Raw genomic sequence first — 21,909 nt, forward strand, 5'->3', positions numbered from 1 at the left:
CCAAACGCAGACTGGGTGACTGCTTTGCGGAACACCTTCGCTCAGTCCGCAAGTGTGACCCAGCATTTCAACACACCATCCTGCTCTCATGCCCACATGTCTGTCCTTAGCCTGCTGCAATGTTCCAGTGAAGCCCAACACAAACTGGAGGAACAGCATCTTGCCTTCCAATTAGGCACCTTACAGCCTTCCAGACTTAACCATTGAGTTCAACAACTTCAGACCATGAATTCTGTCCTCCCTCTTGATCTGTTTTTTAATCCAATTTTTATTTTTTTTTGTTGTTTACGTTTATTTATTTATTTGTTTGTTCATTTTTTTAATCCTTTTTCCAAATGTGCCTCCCCCCACCTTCCATAGGGCCATCTGTCACTTGTTTCTATGTATTGCTTTCTCAGAGCGCTGACTCTTGTTCTGCTATTAACACCTGCTATCTTACCTTTATGCCACTATCAGCACCTTCTTTACTCTTTACTGCTACCATTGACATTCCCTTTGTCTTGTGTCCATGACATCTTTGTCAATCTCTTCTTAGCTGTCACCCATCCCTGACCTTCTACCTCTTTCCAGTTGCTCCACCCCATCCTAAACAGTATGAAATCCATCATATTTCTGCTTCTCTTTTGCTCTGAAGAAGAATCATACAGACTTGAAACGTTAACTCTGTTTCTCTCTCCACAGATACTGCCAGACCTATTGAGTTTTTCCAGCATTTTCTGTTTTTATATTATATGAAACTTTTATATTGTATGAAAGCAATTGTCATATAATTCCATTTGGTTCACTAATTTCCTCCAGGGAAGGAAAGCAGTGGCTTCAGGGAAGGAAATCTGCCATCCTTATGCAGTCTGGCCTGTATGTGACTCCTGACCCACAGCAACCTCTTTTAACTACCCTTGCAAGTTTCTCAGTTGTATTCAAGGAGGTGTCTCACCACCACCTTCTCGAGGACAGTTCAGATGAGGAATAAATACTGGCCTTGCCAACAACATCTACATCCTATGAATGAATTAAAAAAGATACAGGAACACTGCTTTATGGAGCATTGCTTTCTATTGGAACAATGCTAATGGTATACTTCTCAGGACAATTCATCACTAAGATAACTTCCCAAGAACAGTGTTATTCAGAATTACAAATGTTGTTCCCCCTATTCAGTAGTGTTTTTTCTCATGCTTGTTTTCTCAGTATGTATACTGCTATAGATAGTTTTATTACAAGAATTGACAGACATTTTGGTACATTGTTATCAACATTCCATGCTGAGAGTCCCGAAATAGGTTTGTTTTGTGAATTTAAATGACTGATAACCGAATGCAGGCCAGCGTGACATTAGCCCTCTTGGGAGTCTGATTTTTTAGAATCCTGTTGTTAGTTATACAGGTGCAATTGGGGTAAACTAGCAGTGTTTAACTACACTACCACAAACCCAAGTTCACCAGATTACATTTGTTTCTAAATGTTCTGACATTACTCCCTTATTGTGGTAAATTCAACAAATTAAATTTTCTGCCTGAAGGATCCTTTTTCCACCGGAGGTTTAAACATGGTAATTTGGAGAGTTTAAAAAAGAATAAAATACTGCAGATGCTGGAAATCTGAAAAACAAAATGTGCTAGAAGCACACAGATGAGACATCTGTGGAGAAAACAGACAAATAGCATTTCAAATATGTACACTTCATTGGAACTGAAAAATAATAAGGCAGTGGCTCGCAAGGTCATTTCAAAGGGAAGCTTTTAAAAAACACAATGCAATTGAAAAGTGGAGGGGAAAAAACGGAACCACAGTGACAGGGAAGTAAATCAAATGATTAGCAATAGCAAAGTGCTGAAATGGAGACTGGAAAGTGATTAAATGCCAAAAATAATATTAGCATGACACAAGAGAGATCAAGGAAATAAAAGACCTGTAATGAGGTGTGAATAGCTAAAGGTGTGGGAGAGATGCAAGCAGAATGGAAAGCATGAAAAACTGGTAAAGCAGAGCAAATCTCAGTGACCGGGTAGAAGAAACAAGCAAGCAGACACTAAGAGTGCAGGTTTGGAGGGAAGTCACTTGAGGGGGGAAAGAAGGACAGGAAAACAAACTAGGTTTTCCAGTGACAGAAATCTTGGTCAGTTTGTTCCATTTTGGTGCTTCAGCAGTCACAATGATTGCTGGATTGATTGACTTGAATTCTAGTAATCAGAGCTGATCAAAGCACTAAGTGCAGATCTGATTGCAGGACACATTTTTTTATAATTTCCCTGAAAGCAGTGAGTGCCTTCTGGTACCTCACTTTAAAAAGAGAGAACTTGCATTTATTTAGCACCTTCTATGACCTCAGGCTATGCTAAAATTTGTCGGAGCCATCTAAGTTACCTTTGAAACGTAATCAAATTGGGCAAATTGTACACTGGAAAGGCTGCACAAACAGCAGTGTGATAATGATCAGATGACGTGCTTTTGATGGTGTTGGTTGAGGGTTAAATAATGGGCAAGACTCTAGAAGAATCTTCCATGCTGCTTCGCAGAATAGTGCCATGGGATCTTTTGCATCCACCTGAGGGCAGACAGGATATCGGTTTAATGTCAGGGTGGAAAAATGGTACCTCCGACCCCTCCATACTGCCTTGAAGTGTCAACTTAGATTATGTGCTCAAGTTTCTGGAGTTGGGTTTCAACCTCCTGACTAACGTGAGATTGCTACTGAGCCAAGGATGGCCGCTCAGTTATGATGATATTAGTTCTTCGTTTGTGGTGGGGGAGTGGGGGGGGTGTTATTCATTTAGAATAAACGCCCTATAATGGCTAATCACCATAGCTGAGCATTTGACTGAATAAAACTGACTGTTGATGTGATAGCAATTTGATTTGTTTTTTATTTAAGCCTGTTGACAGAGAGGCACTTATTTACCATTTGGATGGGAAGAATCATGCGGAAGGAATTCGAGAGCCAGGTGTTTTTGAGGAGCTACCTGATGAATTCTTTCAGGTTACCATAGATGACGTTCGAAAACGTTTTGCTCAACTGAAAAGTGAAAGGTAATCTAAATATTTGCCTGTGTCATACTTATCACAATGTTATTTAAGCAACTCAACTATACAAATATTAGTATAATCTCTCATTCAGATTTATAGTTAATGGGGTAAACAGTCCTGTACTGAAGCTTTTTGACTTGACTCATTGCTAGTCTTCGTTAGGTACTTTCCTCACTGAAGATAGAACAGTTGAGATTGATTCCCCCGTTTACCTCTCAGTGCAGTTGTGGTGTTGAAAGCAATCCTGTGATTGACAGTGCAAGTATCACATGTGCCTTTAGAGGGGTTTTTACGTGGAGCCTGTGTCGGCTGCCGGTAGATGATGTAAACAAAGTCCGCAGCTGGGTTCAAGTCTCAGCCCAGCATTATGGCGTTAATAGTACATGTTTCCCCCAAAATTGAGCAGGATCCAAGCAAGACTTATGAAGTTGCAAACATCATTTAGCCTTAATTACACATATAAGGGAATCTTGCTAATATCTGCATTCTGCTTTTTTTGAGAATGCCTATTGGATTTTTTTTTACAGTAAATTTTGTATAGGAACAATATAATCAATTGACTAGCAAAAGTTGTTGACTGATTTCACTTTTTTATGTTGGAAATCTGAATAGTTTAAAAGAAAAGATTTGGGAAACAGAAAAATATTCTGATGGAAAAGCAAAATTTTTCAACATCTGTTCTCAAACTGCTTATGATGCTTGTTGCTAGCCCATTTCACTGACCAGCTGTCACATGTGGACGAGATTGGAAAGGCACCAAAGTTTTATTGTGATAGTTATCTCAAAGTCTTGTATTAGGGTTGCTTTTCTTTGACTATAAGAAGAACATATCTAGAAATGCAAAAAATGCTGTTCAGTTCATACAACTCCCTCCTTCATCTACATCTCTTTTAGTATCAAGCTTGCTTAACCATGCAGAACCTTCAGGATATAAAGCTGCATAGGTTGAGGGAAGCTGAAGATTTGGGATATGCTATCCTATCCTCTGCAGTACTGAGGTGTTGCTTTATTGATCCCTTGAAGAAGTTCATCTTGAAGTACAATTCTAGGAACAGTGTGTTAAAACTAGGGTTTCTTTCCTAAAGTTGCCATCTGTTAAGATTGCAAAATGCTCATTCCTGAGGCTATTTTTAATACTATGCTACAAGCTGCTGTATTCAGCTCTGTTTCTTTTTCTTAGTTTTAGAGATTGCAATTTTATTTTATCCCTGTCCAATGCCAATGTATTTTCCCACCTTTTCCTTCTATCCTGGACTACGAAATACATTTTATATAATATAATAAATACATAATATAAATTGCATTTATACAGCGCCTTTCACAACCGCAGATCGTACCAAACACAGTCAGTAACGTACCATTGGAGCGTGTCACTGTTGTCTGCCGAGAATAGTGGCAACTGCTCAGCACATAGCAAGCCCCCACAAATACCATTGATATTAATGACTAGTTAATGTGTTTAGTCATCTTGTATTAAGGGTAAACATTGATCAGATCAGTTCTCCCAACTCATATTGCAAAGCAGTGAGATTAAGGACTGTGCATGTGATTCCCAAGCAGAAGAATTGGAGGAGATAGCCAATTCCTGGAGATAGGTTGATGTGAAGGTGAGCAGACCCTCTCATTCAGCTAGTTCAAACCAATGCAGTGAGGGGATGGAGAGATCATTCCTACCATAACTATAACTGATGTGTAGCCAGATAGTTTAAAAAGCTAGACAGAAATATCCTGAACACCCAACCCCCAAAGTACAAAATACAGAAGAAGCAAATAGTTTATCAATCAGTGGAAACAACCTTTCAATAACACTCATTGACCATTTTCATCATAATTAACTCCTCCATATGTAATTGCAGGGTGTCACACTCTGATTTTGTACTTTGAATTCCTCAGGTGTCAGCCTTGGCTGAATAGTTGGGTAGCGTTTTTGCCCCTGAGTCAAAAGGTTGAAGGCTTCAAATCCCACTCCGGAGACTTAAGCGCATAACCTGGGCTGTTAGTGGTGCACTGTTGGACGTGCTATCTTTCAGATGAGACATCAAACCTATTCTTCCTCTCAGGGATGTAAAAGATCCCATGGCATGGCACTGTTTGAAAGAAGAACAGCATCTTCCTCCTGGGTGTCCTCCAATGTATATCTGCCAAACAACATTACTTCAAAAAAAAAGCTGATTATCTAATCATTATCTCATTTCTGTTGGTGGGAGCTTGCTATGTGCAAATTGGCTGCTGCATTTTCCATATTAAAACTTTGACTGCACTTCAAAAGTACTCATTGGCTGTAAAGCACTTTGGACATCCTGAGGTTGTGAAAGGTGCTGTATAAATACTTTCCTCAATGTGTAATGGTGATGTGATGCATTTCAATTTATGTTTATGTAATATCACTTGCTGCTTCTCAGATCATAGACAGGCTCTGTCGCTTTTCCCTCCTTCCTACCACATAACGTGTCTTTTTATGTGAGCATAGGCAGTGAGTGTTAGCAAGTTTGAGATATGTGCAGCATCACCTGAGTTCAATCCTTTCACATATATCCATTTTCTAGGACAGTGGTGACAAGTAGGAAACATGGATTAGTCCTTTTCCAAAAAAAGGCAAGAACACTGAAAGAAATTGGACAATCTCAATTTCTACCCTGAATGACATCAGCTAATAATAAGATCATAAGACGGAGGAGCAGAAGTCAGCCATTCGGCCCATCAAGTCCACTCCACCATTCAATGAGATCATTGCTGATCCGAGAATCTTCAACTCCATTTTCTTGCCTTTTCCCCATGACCCTTGATTCCCTTACTGATTAAAAATCTGTCTATCTCAGCCTTGAATATACTACACAACCTAGCCTCCACAGCTCTCTGCAGTAAAGAGTTCAGCAGATTGACTACCTTCTGAGAGAAGAAATTTCTCCTCACCTCTGTCTTAAATGGGTGACCCCTTACTTTGAGATTATGCCCTCTGGTCCTGGACTCTCCCACAAAGGGAAACAACCTCTCAGCATCTACTCTGTCAAGCCCCAAAAGCATCTAATATGTTTTAATAAGGTCGCCTCTCATTCTTCTAAACTCCAATGAGTACAGGCCCAACCTACTCCACCTCTCCTCATAAGAAAATCCCTCCATACCCAGGATCTACCTAGTGAACCTTCTCTGGACTGCTCCAATGCCAGTGTATCTTTCCTTAGATAAGGGGTCCAAAACTGTTCACCGTATTCTAGGCGTTGTCTAACTAGTGCCTTGTATAGTTTTAGCAAGACTTCCCTATTTTTATACACCATTCCCTTAGAAATAAAGGTCAACATTCCATTTGCCTTCCCTATTACCTGCTGAACTTGTACGCTAGCCCTTTGTGATTCATGCACAAGGACCCCCAAATCTCTCTCTGCTGCAACTTTCTGCAGTCTTTCTCCATTTAAATAATATTCAGCTCCTCTATTCTTCCTGCCAAAGTGCATAACCTCACACTTTCCCACATTATATTCCATCTGCCAAGTTTTTGCCCACTCACTAAACCTCTCTATATCCTTCTGTAGACTTGTTGTGTCATCCTCACCACTTGCCTTCCCACCTATTTTTGTGTAATCCACAAAGGTGGCGATAGTACATTCACTTCCCTCATCCAAGCCATTAATATATATTGTAAATAATTGTGGCCCCAAAACTGATCCCTGTGGCACTCCATTAGTTACAGGTTGTCATCCTGAAAATGCCCCCCTTATCCCAACTCTCTGTCTCTATTAGTTAGCCAATCCTTTATCCATGCTAATATACTACCCCCAACACCATGGACTCTTACCTTATTAAGTAGCCTTATGTACAATACCTTATCGAATGCCTTTTGGAAATCCAAATATATTACATCTACTGGTTCCACTTTATCTATCCTGCTTGTTGCATCCTCACAGAATTCTAATAAATGCCAGGCATGATTTCCCCTTCATTAAGCCATGCTGACTCTGCTTGATTATATTATGCATTTCTAAATGCTCGGCTGTTACATCCTTTATAATAGACTCCAACATTTTCCCAATGACGGATGTTAAGCTAACTGGCCTATAGTTACCTGTTTTTTGTCACCCTCCCTTTTTGAATAAGGGTGTTACATTGGCAGTTTTCCAATCCTCTGGTACTTTTCCAGAATCTAAGGATTCTTGGAAGATTACTACCAGTGCATCTACTATCTCTGTAGCTACTTCCTTTATTATCCTAGGATGTAACCCATCAGGTCCAGGGGAGCCCCATTAGTTTTCCTAGTACTTTTTCTCTAGTGATAGTTATTGTATTTATTTCCTCCTCCCCCTTTTGCCTCATGATTATTTAGATTTTTTGGAATGCTATTAGTGTCTTCTACCGTGAAGACTGAAGCAAAGTATTTATTCAACTCCTCTGCCATTTCTTGCTTCCCCATTATTATTTCCCCAGCCTCATTCTCTAAGGGGCCTAAGATCACTTTGGCCTCTCTCTTCCTTTTTAAAGAAGCTATAGTGTCTGTTTTTATATTGCTTGCTAGTTTACCCTCTAAGTTTATTTTCTTCCTCTTTTATTTTTTTGTTTGGTCATCTTTTGTTGGTTTTTAAAATTTTCCCAATCCTCTGGGTTACCACTAATCTTTGCCACATTGTAGGTTTTTCTTTCCATTTGATACTGACCTTAACTTCCTTGGTTAACCATGGTTGGTTTATCCCCTTCCTAGAATCCTCCTTCCTCACTGGGATATATATTTGTTGTGAGTCATGAACTATTTTCTTAAACGCCTGCCGTCTTTACTGCTAAACTCCTTTCCCAGTCCACTCCAGCCAACTCTGCCATCATTCCTTTGTAATTACCCTTATTTAAGTTTAGCACAGTTGTTTCTGACCCAAGTTTCTCACTCAAACTGAATGCTAAATTCTACCATGTTATGGCCACTGTTTCCTAGGGGATCTTTTACTCTGAGATCATTTATTAAACCTGCCTCATGACGCATTACCCCATCCAAAATTGCCTGATCCCTGGTTGGATCCACAACACATTGTTCTAGGAAACTGTCCCGTATACACACTATGAATTATTGCTCGGGGCTACCTCTGCCAATTTGATTTTCCCAATCTACATGAAGATTAAAGTCACCCATGATTAACGTACTGCCTTTTCAACACGCCCTCTATTATGACGCAGCCGATGGTAAAGGCTGAGTTGTTCAAAGCCCAGAGGGAAACTTGAAACAGCTGTCATAACCCATTTTTGCAATTTGTATGTTTAGAGATGCCGGCTTTGAATTCAGTTGTGATAAGACCACTGAGTCTCAAGAGGCTTTTTATAAAACTACATTAAACATTTATTAATACAAGAAAAATTGTAAGCAAATACGTATGTCTACAGAATTACTACTATAATAACTACAAAAATCTGCTAATTAATCTGACTCTCAGTTACACCCCCGTTAAGGCAACAGTAAAACTCATAAATTTAAAGAGACATCTGGCAGAGAGCACCCTGGGCAGTCACATTCAAAATGAGTTTCTTTCAGCCCTGGGTCCTTGCAGGCAGACTTTAGGTTTAAAGACTGGAGGCTTCTCACACTTGATGGATCTTAAAATGCCTCTACCTTACACACAATTTCCTTTCTTCTTTATACATATCTTTCTCTTTGAATGTAAATTTTCCATTGTATTACTAGGTTTTTAATTTTACCTCTTCTAACAATAACATCCTTTGATTCCACCAATTTTATTAGTAAGCTGAAAAGAATTAAACACATTGCTTGGCGTCTTCTAGCTAGGTGCAAGATTTCACCCATTCTTTTGCATGCTTTATTTAAAACTGCAAATTGCCCCCTTGACACCTATGTTTCTAAACTTCCCCATGTTTATCTAATTACCATTTCAAACCTACTTCTTTCTATACATCAAAGCCTCTAGACCAGTTGGCTTTAATCCAATTAAGACACACACCCATACATACACATAGACACAGACACCGCTAAACCCAATTTTTAAAAAAAATTCCAATAATATTATAAACATTAATCTCTTCATGACACCCTCGTTATCTCCTGATTTATTCTATGTCCTACAGTCTAGCTACTGATAGGTGGGGGGGGCCTATAGATTACTCCCACCTGTGTCATCTTCCCCTTGTTATTTCTTACCTCCACCCATATGGATTCTACATCTCCCGATCCAAGATCGTTTCTTGCTATCGTACTTATTTCATCTCGTACTAACAAAGCTACCCCACCACCCTTTCTCTCCTGCCTGATCTTCCGAAAAGTCACATACCCCTGAATATTTAGTTCCCAGCTTTGATCTCCTTGTAACCAGGTCTCCGAATTGGCTATAAGATCACACCCATTAACCTGTATTTGTGCCGGTAGTTAATTTATTTTGCTTGAATAAGAGCCATTCATTTTGCCTTTTTGTACCATTTTTTTCCCCTTTGACCCTATTTGCTGCTGTTTTTTATGTTTCTACACCCTGTCCCTTCCTGTCACACTCTGGGTATCATTACCTAAATAGCTGCCCTGCAATGCTGCCGTATCCATTCGCTTTGTAAGCGTATGTATCTCCTCTCTGGAACCCTCCTCCCCACCCCCCCCACATTTAGTTTAAAGCCTCTCTACAGCCCTAGTTATTCGATTCGCCAGGACAGTGGTCTCAGCACGGTTCAAGTGAAGCCCGTTCCACTGGAACAGCTTCCTTATACCTCATTACTGGTGCCAGTGCCTCATGAACTGAAACCCATTCCTCCCACACCAATCTATGAGTCACACATTTAACTCCTTGACTTTATTTACCTTATGCCAGTTTGCCTGTGGCTCAGGTAGTAATCCCGAGATTATTACCTTGGAGGTTCTGCTTTTTAATTTAGCTCCTTACTTTTCAAATTCTCCTCCTTTCAGATCTTCCTTTCTAGTCCTATCAATGTTGTTGGTACAAACTTCGACAACGACAACTGGAGCCCTCACCCCAAGTTCCTGTCCAGCCCTGAGGAGATGTCCTTAACCCTGGCATCGGCCAGCAACACAGCCTTCGGGACTCACGCTAATGGCTGCAGAGAACAGTATATATCCCCTAATTATACTGTCCCCTACCACTACAACGTTCTTATTTCCTCCCCCCACTTGAATGGCTCCCTGTACCACGGTGCCATGTTCAGTTCATTCATCCTCCATGCAGTTTGCAAGCATTTCATAACTGTTGGACAATTGCAGGGGCTGAAGCTCTTTGAGTGCTACCCCTGGGTCCCCATACCTGCCTCACATGCAGTCATACCCTCCTATCCCTGATCACAGACCAAATTTGAATGACCTAATCTGAGGGTTGTGACCCCTCCTGGAGCAAAGTGTCCAGGTAACTTTCCCCCTCCCTGATGTGGCACAATGTCTGCAGCTTGGACTCCAGCTCCTCAACTCCAATCCCAAGTTCCTCGAGCTGCAAACGCTTATTATAGATGTGTTTGCTCTGAATCACCTTGGTGTCCAGCAGGTCCCATGTGCTGCAGCAGCAACACAATCACCCATTCTTCCATCACCACCATATTTCACTTAATTTATTAATTAATTACCCTGGTATCCCTGCTCTTTACACTTGAAGAATCCCCCCCGCTCTTTGCACTTTATTGTAATTTTTTTTTTTAACACCGGTATTGATCTTATGCTGTTTCAAACTGTGAAACTCCCGGCTCTCCTCTCGCTGTTTCAAACTGAGAAACTCCCGCTGTTTCAAACTGAGAAACTCCCGCTGTTTCAAACTGAGAAACTCCCGCTGTTTCAAACTGAGAAACTCCCGCTGTTTCAAACTGAGAAACTCCCGCTGTTTCAAACTGAGAAACTCCCGCTGTTTCAAACTGAGAAACTCCCGCTGTTTCAAACTGAGAAACTCCCGCTGTTTCAAACTGAGAAACTCCCGCTGTTTCAAACTGAGAAACTCCCGCTGTTTCAAACTGAGAAACTCCCGCTGTTTCAAACTGAGAAACTCCCGCTGTTTCAAACTGAGAAACTCCCGCTGTTTCAAACTGAGAAACTCCCGCTGTTTCAAACTGAGAAACTCCCGCTGTTTCAAACTGAGAAACTCCCGCTGTTTCAAACTGAGAAACTCCCGCTGTTTCAAACTGAGAAACTCCCGCTGTTTCAAACTGAGAAACTCCCGCTGTTTCAAACTGAGAAACTCCCGCTGTTTCAAACTGAGAAACTCCCGCTGTTTCAAACTGAGAAACTCCCGCTGTTTCAAACTGAGAAACTCCCGCTGTTTCAAACTGAGAAACTCCCGCTGTTTCAAACTGAGAAACTCCCGCTCTCCTCTTGCTGTTTCAAATTGTGAAACTCCCGCTTTCCTCTTGCTGTTTCAAACTGTGAAACTCCCGGCTCTCCTCTCGCTGTTTCAAACTGTGAAACTCCCGGCTCTCCTCTCGCTGTTTCAAACTGTGAAACTCCCGCTCTCCTCTCGCTGTTTCAAACTGTGAAACTCCCGCTCTCCTCTCGCTGTTTCAAACTGAGAAACTCCCGCTCTCCTCTCGCTGTTTCAAACTGAGAAACTCCCGCTCTCCTCGCGCTGTTTCAAACTGTGAAACTCCCGCTCTCCTCGCGCTGTTTCAAACTGTGAAACTCCTGCTCTCCTCTTGCTGTTTCAAACTGTGAAACTCCCGCTCTCCTCGCGCTGTTTCAAACTGAGAAACTCCTGCTCTCCTCTTGCTGTTTCAAACTGTGAAACTCCCGGCTCTCCTCGCGCTGTTTCAAACTGTGAAACTCCCGCTCTCCTCGCGCTGTTTCAAACTGAGAAACTCCCAGCTCTCCTCTTGCTGTTTCAAACTGTGAAACTCCCGGCTCTCCTCTCGCAGATCAGCAGTTGAACCAAGGACCTTCCAGTTTTGTTTGGCTGGTTCAGTAACACAGCATTCGATGTGAACTCAATTAGATGCTCACCTCACCTGTATATCATATCTGGTATTTGTTAATATAGACCACACCAACCCCTTGATTAGTTTCAGTCTGTGACTCATTCTGGATATCAGTGATCTTACATGTAAATCACCTGAACCCCTCAATTATATCCCAGCCTGAAACTTGCTCCTGGATATCGGTTGTTCTATTATATGCTTTGTTTTAAAGTATCATTATATATATATAGTGTCTGTTTTGATTTATGTTGAGACTAGATTTGGAAAGTAAAGGTTAAGATTAAGGATGCATAGTAGGATGCATCAATATATAAAAAAAAACCTGCATTCAGTCTGACGTAGGATGAAAGTAACCCAGTATTTGAGCAATGTGGCAGTAGTCTAAAAGATCAGAGATGGAGAACCTTTTATCATGGGCCATTCACACCCGTCAAAATCAGTCGTGGGCCCCACACTCACAAAAATCAACTTAATTTAGTTGATTCTCTCTTTCTACAGAAAATACAGAAATGTTCAACTCACCTGCCGTTTTAATGATGGCTGAATTTGAATATTATATTATTAAGTATTATTATAGTAATTTAGCTAACACTTTTATCCAAAGGAAATTTGTCATGATGATGATAAATGCTATTTTGAAGGTGTCACTGTCACCAATCTATATCAGGCGTGTCCAACCAGGCCTTTCTATCTGGCCTGCGGACCCCATGTTTAAAATGCTGGTAAGTAAATGCGAAGATTCTGCGAGTTTCTGCTCCAGCAGTCACAGGCTGTTTCTCTTCTGCGTTTGCTGTTGATAAGCTCACTAGTGATCCGATCAGCAACGAAGGTGGGAAAGAACCAGGGTCTGATTAGAGGAGCAGCTTCCTTCAGTCTGAGACCTGAAAAAACGGTGTGACGGCAGCAGTGAGTCTGTTGGTGAGGAAGGGAAGTTTTCAGGGAGCAGGGAGAGAGAGCAACTATCAAGTGCAGAGAAACCGAGGAGGGGGGTAGTGAGCGACTAATGAGCAGGGTGAGAGAGTGACTACCGAGTGGGGGGGGGGGGGAGTGAGAGGGACAACCGAGCGGGGACAGAGAGGGATGACCGGTGGTGTGGGGGGGGGAGAGGATGGCTGCTGGTGGGGTGAGTAAGGGTATGTGTGTGTGAGAGCGCGTGTGCGAGCATGCATGTGTCTCTGGCGCACTCCCAGTCTCAGGGTTTGCACTGACCCTTGACCCCACACACCAACACACTCGCACCACCTCACACAGTGGGTGTCTTGAGGTTGAGTGAGTAAGGTACCCTGAGACTGGGAGTGAGCCGGACAAACACAATTTGACCCCCTCACACCTGAATGGTCATCTTTATTAATTCCTCACTTTTTAAAAATTATCCATTTATTGCTGTGATATTGCTTTACTTTTGCTCAGCAAGCTGTTTCTTTTCCTCCATACCTCAACATTTTATTGAATTTCATGTTTAATGTTGCACCAAATCTTAAACTTTCTGAAATTTTCTCATCAGCTCTTGAGTGAGAAAAAAATTGAAATGTGACCCCCTTGCACAAATAGTTTGGACAAGCCTGGTCTATATTTTTAGAAATCTTGTTGCAAGCCGGATGAAATTGAGCAATGGGCTGGATCCAGCCCATGAACCGTAGGTTTCTAACCCCTGGTCCAGATCATTAGAAAGATATGGCAATACAGGTCTGTGTGATCAAATGTAATGTTTAAAGTTAACTTTGCAGTTGTATTTATCAGCATTACAAAGATAGTGATTTGGAACTCAAAATCACATTTTTTACAATTCCATTGAGCGCTTCTTAAATCATGTTGATCTGGGGACAATTTGGTAAACGCATTTTTAATAAAAACTTGAATCTGTCATATTATAGCCTTGTTTTCTGTCACCATTTGGATAGATGCTTTTAATCACAGATGCTAGGTTTATGTAGTCTCAATTTATGTCTCGAGGCATACAACCTGATGATAAATAGAACAGAAGAAAGCCCAAACTACTAAAGAAAAATATCTATTAATTCCAAAATCTTGCTAAAGTGGAAGAACGGTGCGTAGACAAGAGGAGGGATCAAATGCATTCAAACTATTAGCCACAAGAGAAACTGTTCTTCTCTTATGGTTACAATATGTAGGACAAAAATATGGATATTAAGGCTGCGACTTTCCTGATGATACTGGTCCTTAACCATCAATTGAGATAAATTATTTGACCCCCGAATCAGCGAATGATTACTGATTTTTGAAGATGTGGTTTTATTTTGCCAAAATGCTGGAACGAATCAATTATGTATGTAAGATGAGGATGGGATTAGACCGGGCTATAACAGCACCTGGTTAAATCGCCTTCCTATGGAATCTTATATTTGCAAGGGGCCAATATGATTGGGATACGAGATGAGGAAATTGCTAAATGTATTTCATTGTTTCTGATTGCTCAGGCGACAGCTTGAAGAGGCTCCGTTGATGACTAAATCTATGAGAGAATCTCATATGAAAGAAAAGACTGAGCGCTATCCTAAGGTTAGTGAATGTCCTGTTTCCTGAAAAAAATCACATCAGTAATTAATCATCGTAAATTGAGTTAATTTTTAGAATTAAGACTTTGGTTGAATATTATGTGTGATAAGACATTTCATTTTCTAACAACCCTCTCATGTGAAAACATTACTTCTAACCTCTCATTCTTCTAGTGATAATGAGACTACACGAGCAAATAGCTCATCAGCCATTGGGAAGAATATTTCACTGGTTTCCCTTTTCAGTGATGAAGCCTTGTTTTTTTTTTAATGCCTTCCTTCAAAGAATAATCTGCTTTTAAATATGACATTATGACATGACATTCTTAAGGCATCAAAAGATCTTTATATTTGACAGGCATGCTTGTGAATCTTCACTATCATTTCTGTGTTTCATATCGTTCCAGGAGTGAACTTTCCTGACTGTTCTGGGATGCATGCCTTCTAGGCCTGTTGACTTTTCAGCTATCAGTCCAACATCCTTTCCAATGCAATGTGGATTTAAATATTTATTTCCAGCACTGTCTATTCCACCTCGCCTTAGGTTATCCTCCAGTCACACTTTCTTCTCCCTTCCTCTGTAAACAAAAAAAGCAAAATACTTAATAAACACATCTAAATAATAATGTATAATAAATAAAGTCATATTATTTTTCATAGCTTGATTATCTACCATTTCTTCACTTTCAAGCACAACTTGCCCCATGTCAACTCTTAAGTAGTCCCACCCTCCTTTGACTGTCCCTTTACTCTCTCTCACTCAAAAGCTTTTGTCCTTTTCTTTACATTTACCACCTGTCTTACTCAGAGCTGGAATTTCTTGCAGGAAAGAAACTTGAAAGGAGTCACAATCCAGTTTTTAAATTGCTAAAAAGCATGGATAATATGGACATAGCCAAGACATTTCAATACAAAATATTTGATTAATATTGGTGATTAAAATAATAATTTCACATTACCAAATAGATGAATTGCGCGTACCCTGGCTACATTGAAGTTTAAGAAGGCGCTGTATCAAACATCTGATTAAAAATTGAACTGTAGGTTATAAGGATAAGTATAGACATAGATGATCCAGTCTGCTTGATGTAATGGGGAAGGTTTCCGTGGAATACTTCTGGCCAGAGTGCAATGTTCCATTGAACTTTTGCTAAATTACTTGAAGTCTTCTATTGAATGTTACATATAAATCACAGATACTAGTCTTATTCATAAAATCATGTTTTATTCTTGGAGGGAGAAAATGTTTGTCATTACATGATAAAATAATTTTGCAAAATTATTTTATTTTAGGCAAAGAATTTAGCCTGAAGTTGAAAGGGACCAAAAAAGTGATGCCATTTCAGGCAATCCAAACACACAATTGAATTTAGCAAAGTTTTGAAATAAATATTGCACCAGGAATCACATGTGTATATTTATATGTTCATCTGTATGCATATATGTGTGTGAATCACTTAAGTCACGGAGGGAAGAGAAAAAGTTATGGTTTATCCCAAGTACATATCTAAACAAACTCATAGCTACAGTATTGGTTTAACCCTTACAACATTTTCTGATGCTTCCCAAATATTTTCCCATCACCAAATGAAAGTGAAAAAAAACTAACATGCACAAACTTGTGCTCTTGTTTGCTAGATTTTAATTCTCACCTACCAAAGTCTTTTTTTTTTTTGCTTTCCTCTTTCGCTTGCTATTCTGTTCGACAGCACTGCCCTTGACTTATCTCCTGTTTGAGATGAAGTAGTGTGCAGCTTTGAGACATTTCTTTTGCCAGTCTGATTGAGAACGACTCTCAATCAACCAGGGGTATTAATTGGTGTTCTCCCTACTTGAAAGCTACAGGACCACATCTTGATTAGTTTATTTGAATACAATGACAAAGCTGAACTGTTTTAGTTTTTTGTGTACAAACGGCGGCAACAGGGTACTTAATTTTTTCAATGGTATTTTGCAATGTACTTGTATTTTTTAAAAAAACTTAAGGAAGTATTCCAGAATTATCCAAAGGTTCTTTTCATGTAACTCTTTAATAAACAATTTTAACTTTAATTTCACTTTTTTCTTTGACTAAATAGGTTGTTATAAGAGTGCAGTTTCCTGACAGATATGTCTTACAAGGATTCTTCAGACCCCTTGAAACAGGTGAATTTACTGTCTATTTACTATTTTAATTTTTTTAGGAAATGCAGTGAATATCTGGCACATCATCACACTCTGGCCAAGTGTTTGTATATGGATGGGGAGTTTTATACTTAGTATCTTTCATTTCACATTCCAAGACTCAGACCTGAACCAGCACCATGATTGTAAAAACTCGTGCCTTTGTCAAAATACTACACCCCTGGTACTAGCAGCTTCAGATTCACATCAAACCTGAGTATAAGCCTTCACTCCACGACACCTGATGATGGACACAAATAATAGCCTCAAATCCAAGACCCTTACCACTGATGTCTTACACTAACATCTTGGGCTCAGCTAGAATTAGAGTCAGAGTCAGACTCTGCCTCAGTCAGAGGCACTGCCCATTCAGCCGCATGGCAACTTGGAAAGAATCTTGAATCAGCACTTTGACATTCACGTAAGGGTGAACTGCCTCATCCCAAACATGGGAGAGATAACAAACAATATAAGAACACTATGAAGTGGAAGCTTCATGCTAAACAGTGGAGGGAAATTTAAAATCCTTAGTACAACTTTGATAAAGAAATGATGTACTGTAAACCAGGTTACTTCCAATCTGCCAGCAAGTCCAGGGAAACAGCTGTTTTCCTTGTGCCAACCAGAGTTTAAGTTTTCACTGACACTGAAAGTAATAATATGTGTACATAAATATGTTATAAATATAAATACAAGTATAAAGCCATTCAACATCAGAAGTAACCTACTAAGCTCCTTATATGAATGCTGAAAGCACATTTACCTATTCTCACCCTCTTGCTGCTTTTCCTGTTGAAGCTATTAAAGGCGTAATTTTTCTAAACTCCTTTTTGATGCTGGGCCAACTTTAAAAGCTTAGCTATCACTTAAAGAAAAACAGCTTTAGAAGTATTGCCAGCCAGTTAAAATCTGCAATTTGGAACATTAGTACGGTTGTATCATAGATATAAGGAGCTGGCAGCACTCGTACAAATAAGTTCATCCATAGTACTCGGTGAATTAAATCTGTGATAGATGAATAATATCAGTGCAATCAATTAATTCAGATTATTTTTCATTCGGGCATTGTGTGCCTGATAATAAATAGTGAATTTATAATGTCCTTTACAGGTCATATCTAAATCTTGATCCTTGGTGAAATCGTTTGAATGCACTTATCAAACTGGTGAAATCTTCTGCAGATATTAAGTAAAAAAGCTGGTTACGCAGCTTCTGTTTCAATCATGCACATATAGTCACCCCGAGGCAAATGTGTTTTTATAATTTTCATCAACATGCTCATTCACCAGCCTGATTGCTTTGCACTAGTCTTTATTGTTCCATAGCAACTTTGTACTAGTAGTAGTAGACGTGATACTCAGACATATCTAACTAGTCCTGTAGAAAATGTCTTTGCTCTAACTTGCAGATTGAGGTTACCACTGGACAAGTTAATGTATAAAATTAGGTGATCTTAATTTTGCATAGAAAATTAGCCTCTAACCTATAAGATAAACTGTTGTTCTTGGCCATGCATTTGGGCGAATGAGTCAAGGTGTCTAGTATTTACTTTCAGTGAGGAGGGAAAATCAGAGGATATGATGTCTTGGGACATTGAAATGCATCTTCAGCATAAGATTACAAAATGGCATTGGTAGGTTTCTAACTTGGGGCAGATAATACCTGAAGAGAGAGGGAAGACATAATAAAGTTGTGTTTGGAGGAGTGTTATGCATCGATCTGTAGAACATTGCATAACTTGTTTTTTCTGTGCACGTCCATGAGTATTGCATTTGTAGCACTTCTTCAGGCATATAACATGTGCAGTGTATCTCTTGAGACTTGTGTACTAGATTTGACATACATTTGTTTTTCATCTGTATAACACATATTTAAATTCTAAATATTTAAATCACAAATAAACAGGAGACACATGGAAACTCTTTGTAATGAGCTTTTCATGCCTGCCTCTTTTCAGTTTTCCTCCTTCATTCACCAGATCCCAGCCTTAAAATAGGAATCTGTTCAATGTAGTTTAAGAGGGCAGTAACAAAAACTTTAAAATGTGATCATAAGAAGGAAGCACAAGATAATTGCAACTCATCTTTATTAATAAAAACAAAAAACTAAAAAAAAAAACTACTGTGGATGCTGGAAATCCAAAACAAAAACAGAATTACCTGGAAAAACTCAGCAGGCCTGGCAGCATCGGTAGAGAAGAAAAGAGTCGACGTTTTGAGTCCACATGACCGTTCTGTTGAATGATGAAGAAATGAAAGGCTGAGTGGTTCAGACTCAGAGAAATTGATTTCAAATCAGAACTGTTTATCTGGACCATTTATAACAAATAGACTTCACTATGCATTATACAACTTTAACTAAGCATTTCTGTTTTAAGAATTTTATTACTTGCAAAGCTCTGTTTAAATCAATCTTCCCTTTCACTTGGATACCATCCAATTTACAACTCTGCGTGTACATGTTTAGTCCAGTTTTAATTCTTCCCTGCCACGAAACGAGCTGAACACAATCAGTATCTTTTTCATGTTGGGAAAGTTTTTTTGTTAAAAATGTCTAATTAGATTTTGTTGTGATGTATAAATTAAATATTTGATTCAAATTTCTATAACTAGTATGTACTCATTTGAGCTCTGAAGTTACTACAGAGCAGCATTTCCAAGAGCAGGCAGCTTCAGTTATGTAATAGGAAGAACAGCAAAAATTTCTCTTTAAAATATAATTACTGCCGCAAACAGTACACTTGCTGATGAACAACAACGTTGCAGTGCTGGCAAGTAACCGTTAGAGTTCTTACTTTGGAAATGGTAGTAACACCACACAGGATAGATCTAAATTCAATTTTGAATGTTATTCCAAGAATATATTATGAATTAAAGCTTTTGTGCAGCAGAACTGCCATTCAAAATATGGAGGCAATCAGAACTTTATGTAATGTGAAAGAAATTGTGTACAATATGAAAGTTGTAAAGTCTTACATGGCTAGATAGAAGCTCAGACATTTGGTGAACTTTCACTTGTCTTTGAAGGTTATCTCCCCTTGTGTTCTATTGGTTGGGTTTTATTAGAGACTTTCAGTAATGGTAATTTAAAAATCCTAAGATGTTTCTCTCCTTCAGTTGCATTTTTAATGCAAGATAAATCATTGAGTAATACCAATTGGTTGAAGATTTATTGAGGTGCAGCACTTCTGGAGAAATACTTGGTTATATATTGGCTATTGAAATGCAAGCAACTAGGAGCAGGTGTGCTACATTCATTTTGCCAAAATTTTATTTAATAAATCATAAATATTAAAGTTGAAATATGCATTGTGAACAGAAGGTATCTCAGTTTAAGAAAAATGTGCATTTATATAACATATTTCACACTTCCAGATGCTCAGTGTCTCACAGCCAGTGAAGTGCTTTTAAAGTGTAGCCACTTGTAATGTAGGGGAATGTGATAGCGAATTTGAACACAGCGGGGTCCCAGAAACAGTAGTAAGAAAACTGACCAGACAATCTGTTTTTTGGAGCTGGTTGAGGGATAAATGTTAGGATATTGGTAGAACACCTCTGTCCTTTTTCAAATAGAGCTACATCTCCCCTAGAGAAATGATGGGCCCTCAGTTGAATGTCCCTGTCAAAAGGCAATACCACTGACATTGCAGTACTCCCTCATAATGCATTTGGTCTCACCCTGGAATATGTGCTACGTCTTGATGCAGCTGAGAGAGAGCCAGTTAATCTGTTCTTTGGTGATGTTTGAGGGAAAAAAATCAGTAAGCACACTAGCAGAACTTCTCTGCTGTTTGAATAAGTCTTCCAACAGAGCTCCAGCCACCTGAACAAGCATATTGGGCCTTAATTCTATGCTTTATCCAAAAGATGTATCTTTAGTACTGTTGCCGAACAACAGTCTAAATTATATGCTTAGGGTCAGGAGTGGGGCTTGAACCCACAACCTACTGACTCAGATTATAATGTTGCCACTGAACCAGAATTATAAACTCTGACCTTGCATCCCACTTATTTAAATTAGGCTACACTTTGAGCAAAGTTGGCCATTATCTGATAGAACACTTTTCAGTAGTTTGGCAAGGGAAGTTTTCAGGATGATCAATCCCAACCTCCCACAAAGTTTGTATTGAGATATTCATAGAGAAACTCAAAGTTTTTCTGTAAATTTTTTTTTGTCAAGGTGAGTGCTGGAGAATAGACTATTTCCCAGTTTTAGCGTTCCCAACAAAGAATGGCCGGTATAAAGTTTCCTTTACTGTGCTGTAACAATTTGCCTAAACCTGAACGTACATAGATTGATCGGTTTCTCTTGTCACTGGTCCCTTTGTTTTCTCTAAGTGAGATTGCCAGTGAGGTGCAAATTTGACACGAGTTTCTGGACTGCAAGCTAACTAACAGTTGAGATGACGTAATCTGCCCTTGCATTGAAACTTTTGCACCCAACAAAGGGAGAAGACTGGGCTGCATTTGAAAAGTGAATGGCTGATGAACTAACTCAGTATGTTAGCCAGTCGAATGGTCAACTCTGCATTTAAGCTTTTACACGTAAGGTGGTGTTTCAGGTGACTCACAGGCACAAGTGGATGCTATACCAAATACTGTGGATGCTGGAAACCTGGCCAAATGTAAATCAGGAATAGACTGCATCTGACTTATCACAAATGAAATTCAACCAACTTTGTTCTGCTATATAGTCTACTCGTGATAAGCAGAGGCATGTCTGAAATTTTTTTTAAAAACCGAGTTATCCAATCATTTTGAGTGCGGCAAAATAAATAATGAATGCTTGGGACCAAGTCATTCCTGGATTTCGGAATTTTCTGGATTATGAAATGATGTTAGAATGCCTAACCACAAGTGTGTGGACTGTAAACGCCAGAGATATAAATTTTTACCTGAAGCACAAAACAGTGACAAACATAAAGCGGTAATATCCAAACGCTGTATCTTCCATGTTTCCACCCCCAAATTACGGTACTAAAATGCTGCTGTGACATCGAGGGAGCAGGTGATTCTGCTCAATAAATTTCTGGGCAACTGGTGTTTCCAAACAATAGGTTTCTGGACTGGAGAGGTTACAGTGTTTAGCAAACTGTAATTTAGTGCTTAAAAATCGAACACTATTTCGTATGTTACAATGCTTGGCCAGATCCCGGGATTTGGGGGAAGGTCTGGTTAGGGACTGTTGACGTTTTCTTTAAAGTAGTTAAAGGTTGAGATTAAAGACATCTGCTTTTGAAATAAAACCACAAGATTCCACAGGTTTTGAACAAACAAAAACAAAATTTACTACACCAGTTCAGAAAGATAAAACAATTTACAAGATATGCTAA

At 39.4% G+C, this 21,909-nt stretch overlaps 1 protein-coding gene and 1 long non-coding RNA gene across 4 annotated transcripts in view; one reads left to right on the forward strand and one right to left on the reverse strand.

The window, feature by feature from the left end:
- The window catches only part of LOC144699875 (uncharacterized), a 425,222-nt gene that overhangs the window by 234,370 nt on the left and 168,943 nt on the right, over window positions 1-21,909 (reverse strand). The window lies entirely within an intron of this gene.
- Window positions 1-21,909, forward strand: part of aspscr1 (ASPSCR1 tether for SLC2A4, UBX domain containing) — a 200,490-nt gene that overhangs the window by 110,642 nt on the left and 67,939 nt on the right. For all 3 annotated transcript variants that reach the window (XM_078571200.1, XM_078571201.1, XM_078571203.1), the window contains 3 exons: window positions 2,873-3,027; window positions 14,337-14,418; window positions 16,493-16,559. In XM_078571200.1, the coding sequence (XP_078427326.1) occupies window positions 2,873-3,027; window positions 14,337-14,418; window positions 16,493-16,559 (304 nt within the window). The remainder of the gene's footprint in view (window positions 1-2,872; window positions 3,028-14,336; window positions 14,419-16,492; window positions 16,560-21,909) is intronic.

This window comes from Cetorhinus maximus, chromosome 24, assembly GCF_964194155.1.
Source record: "Cetorhinus maximus chromosome 24, sCetMax3.hap1.1, whole genome shotgun sequence".
Lineage (NCBI taxonomy): Eukaryota > Metazoa > Chordata > Chondrichthyes > Lamniformes > Cetorhinidae > Cetorhinus > Cetorhinus maximus.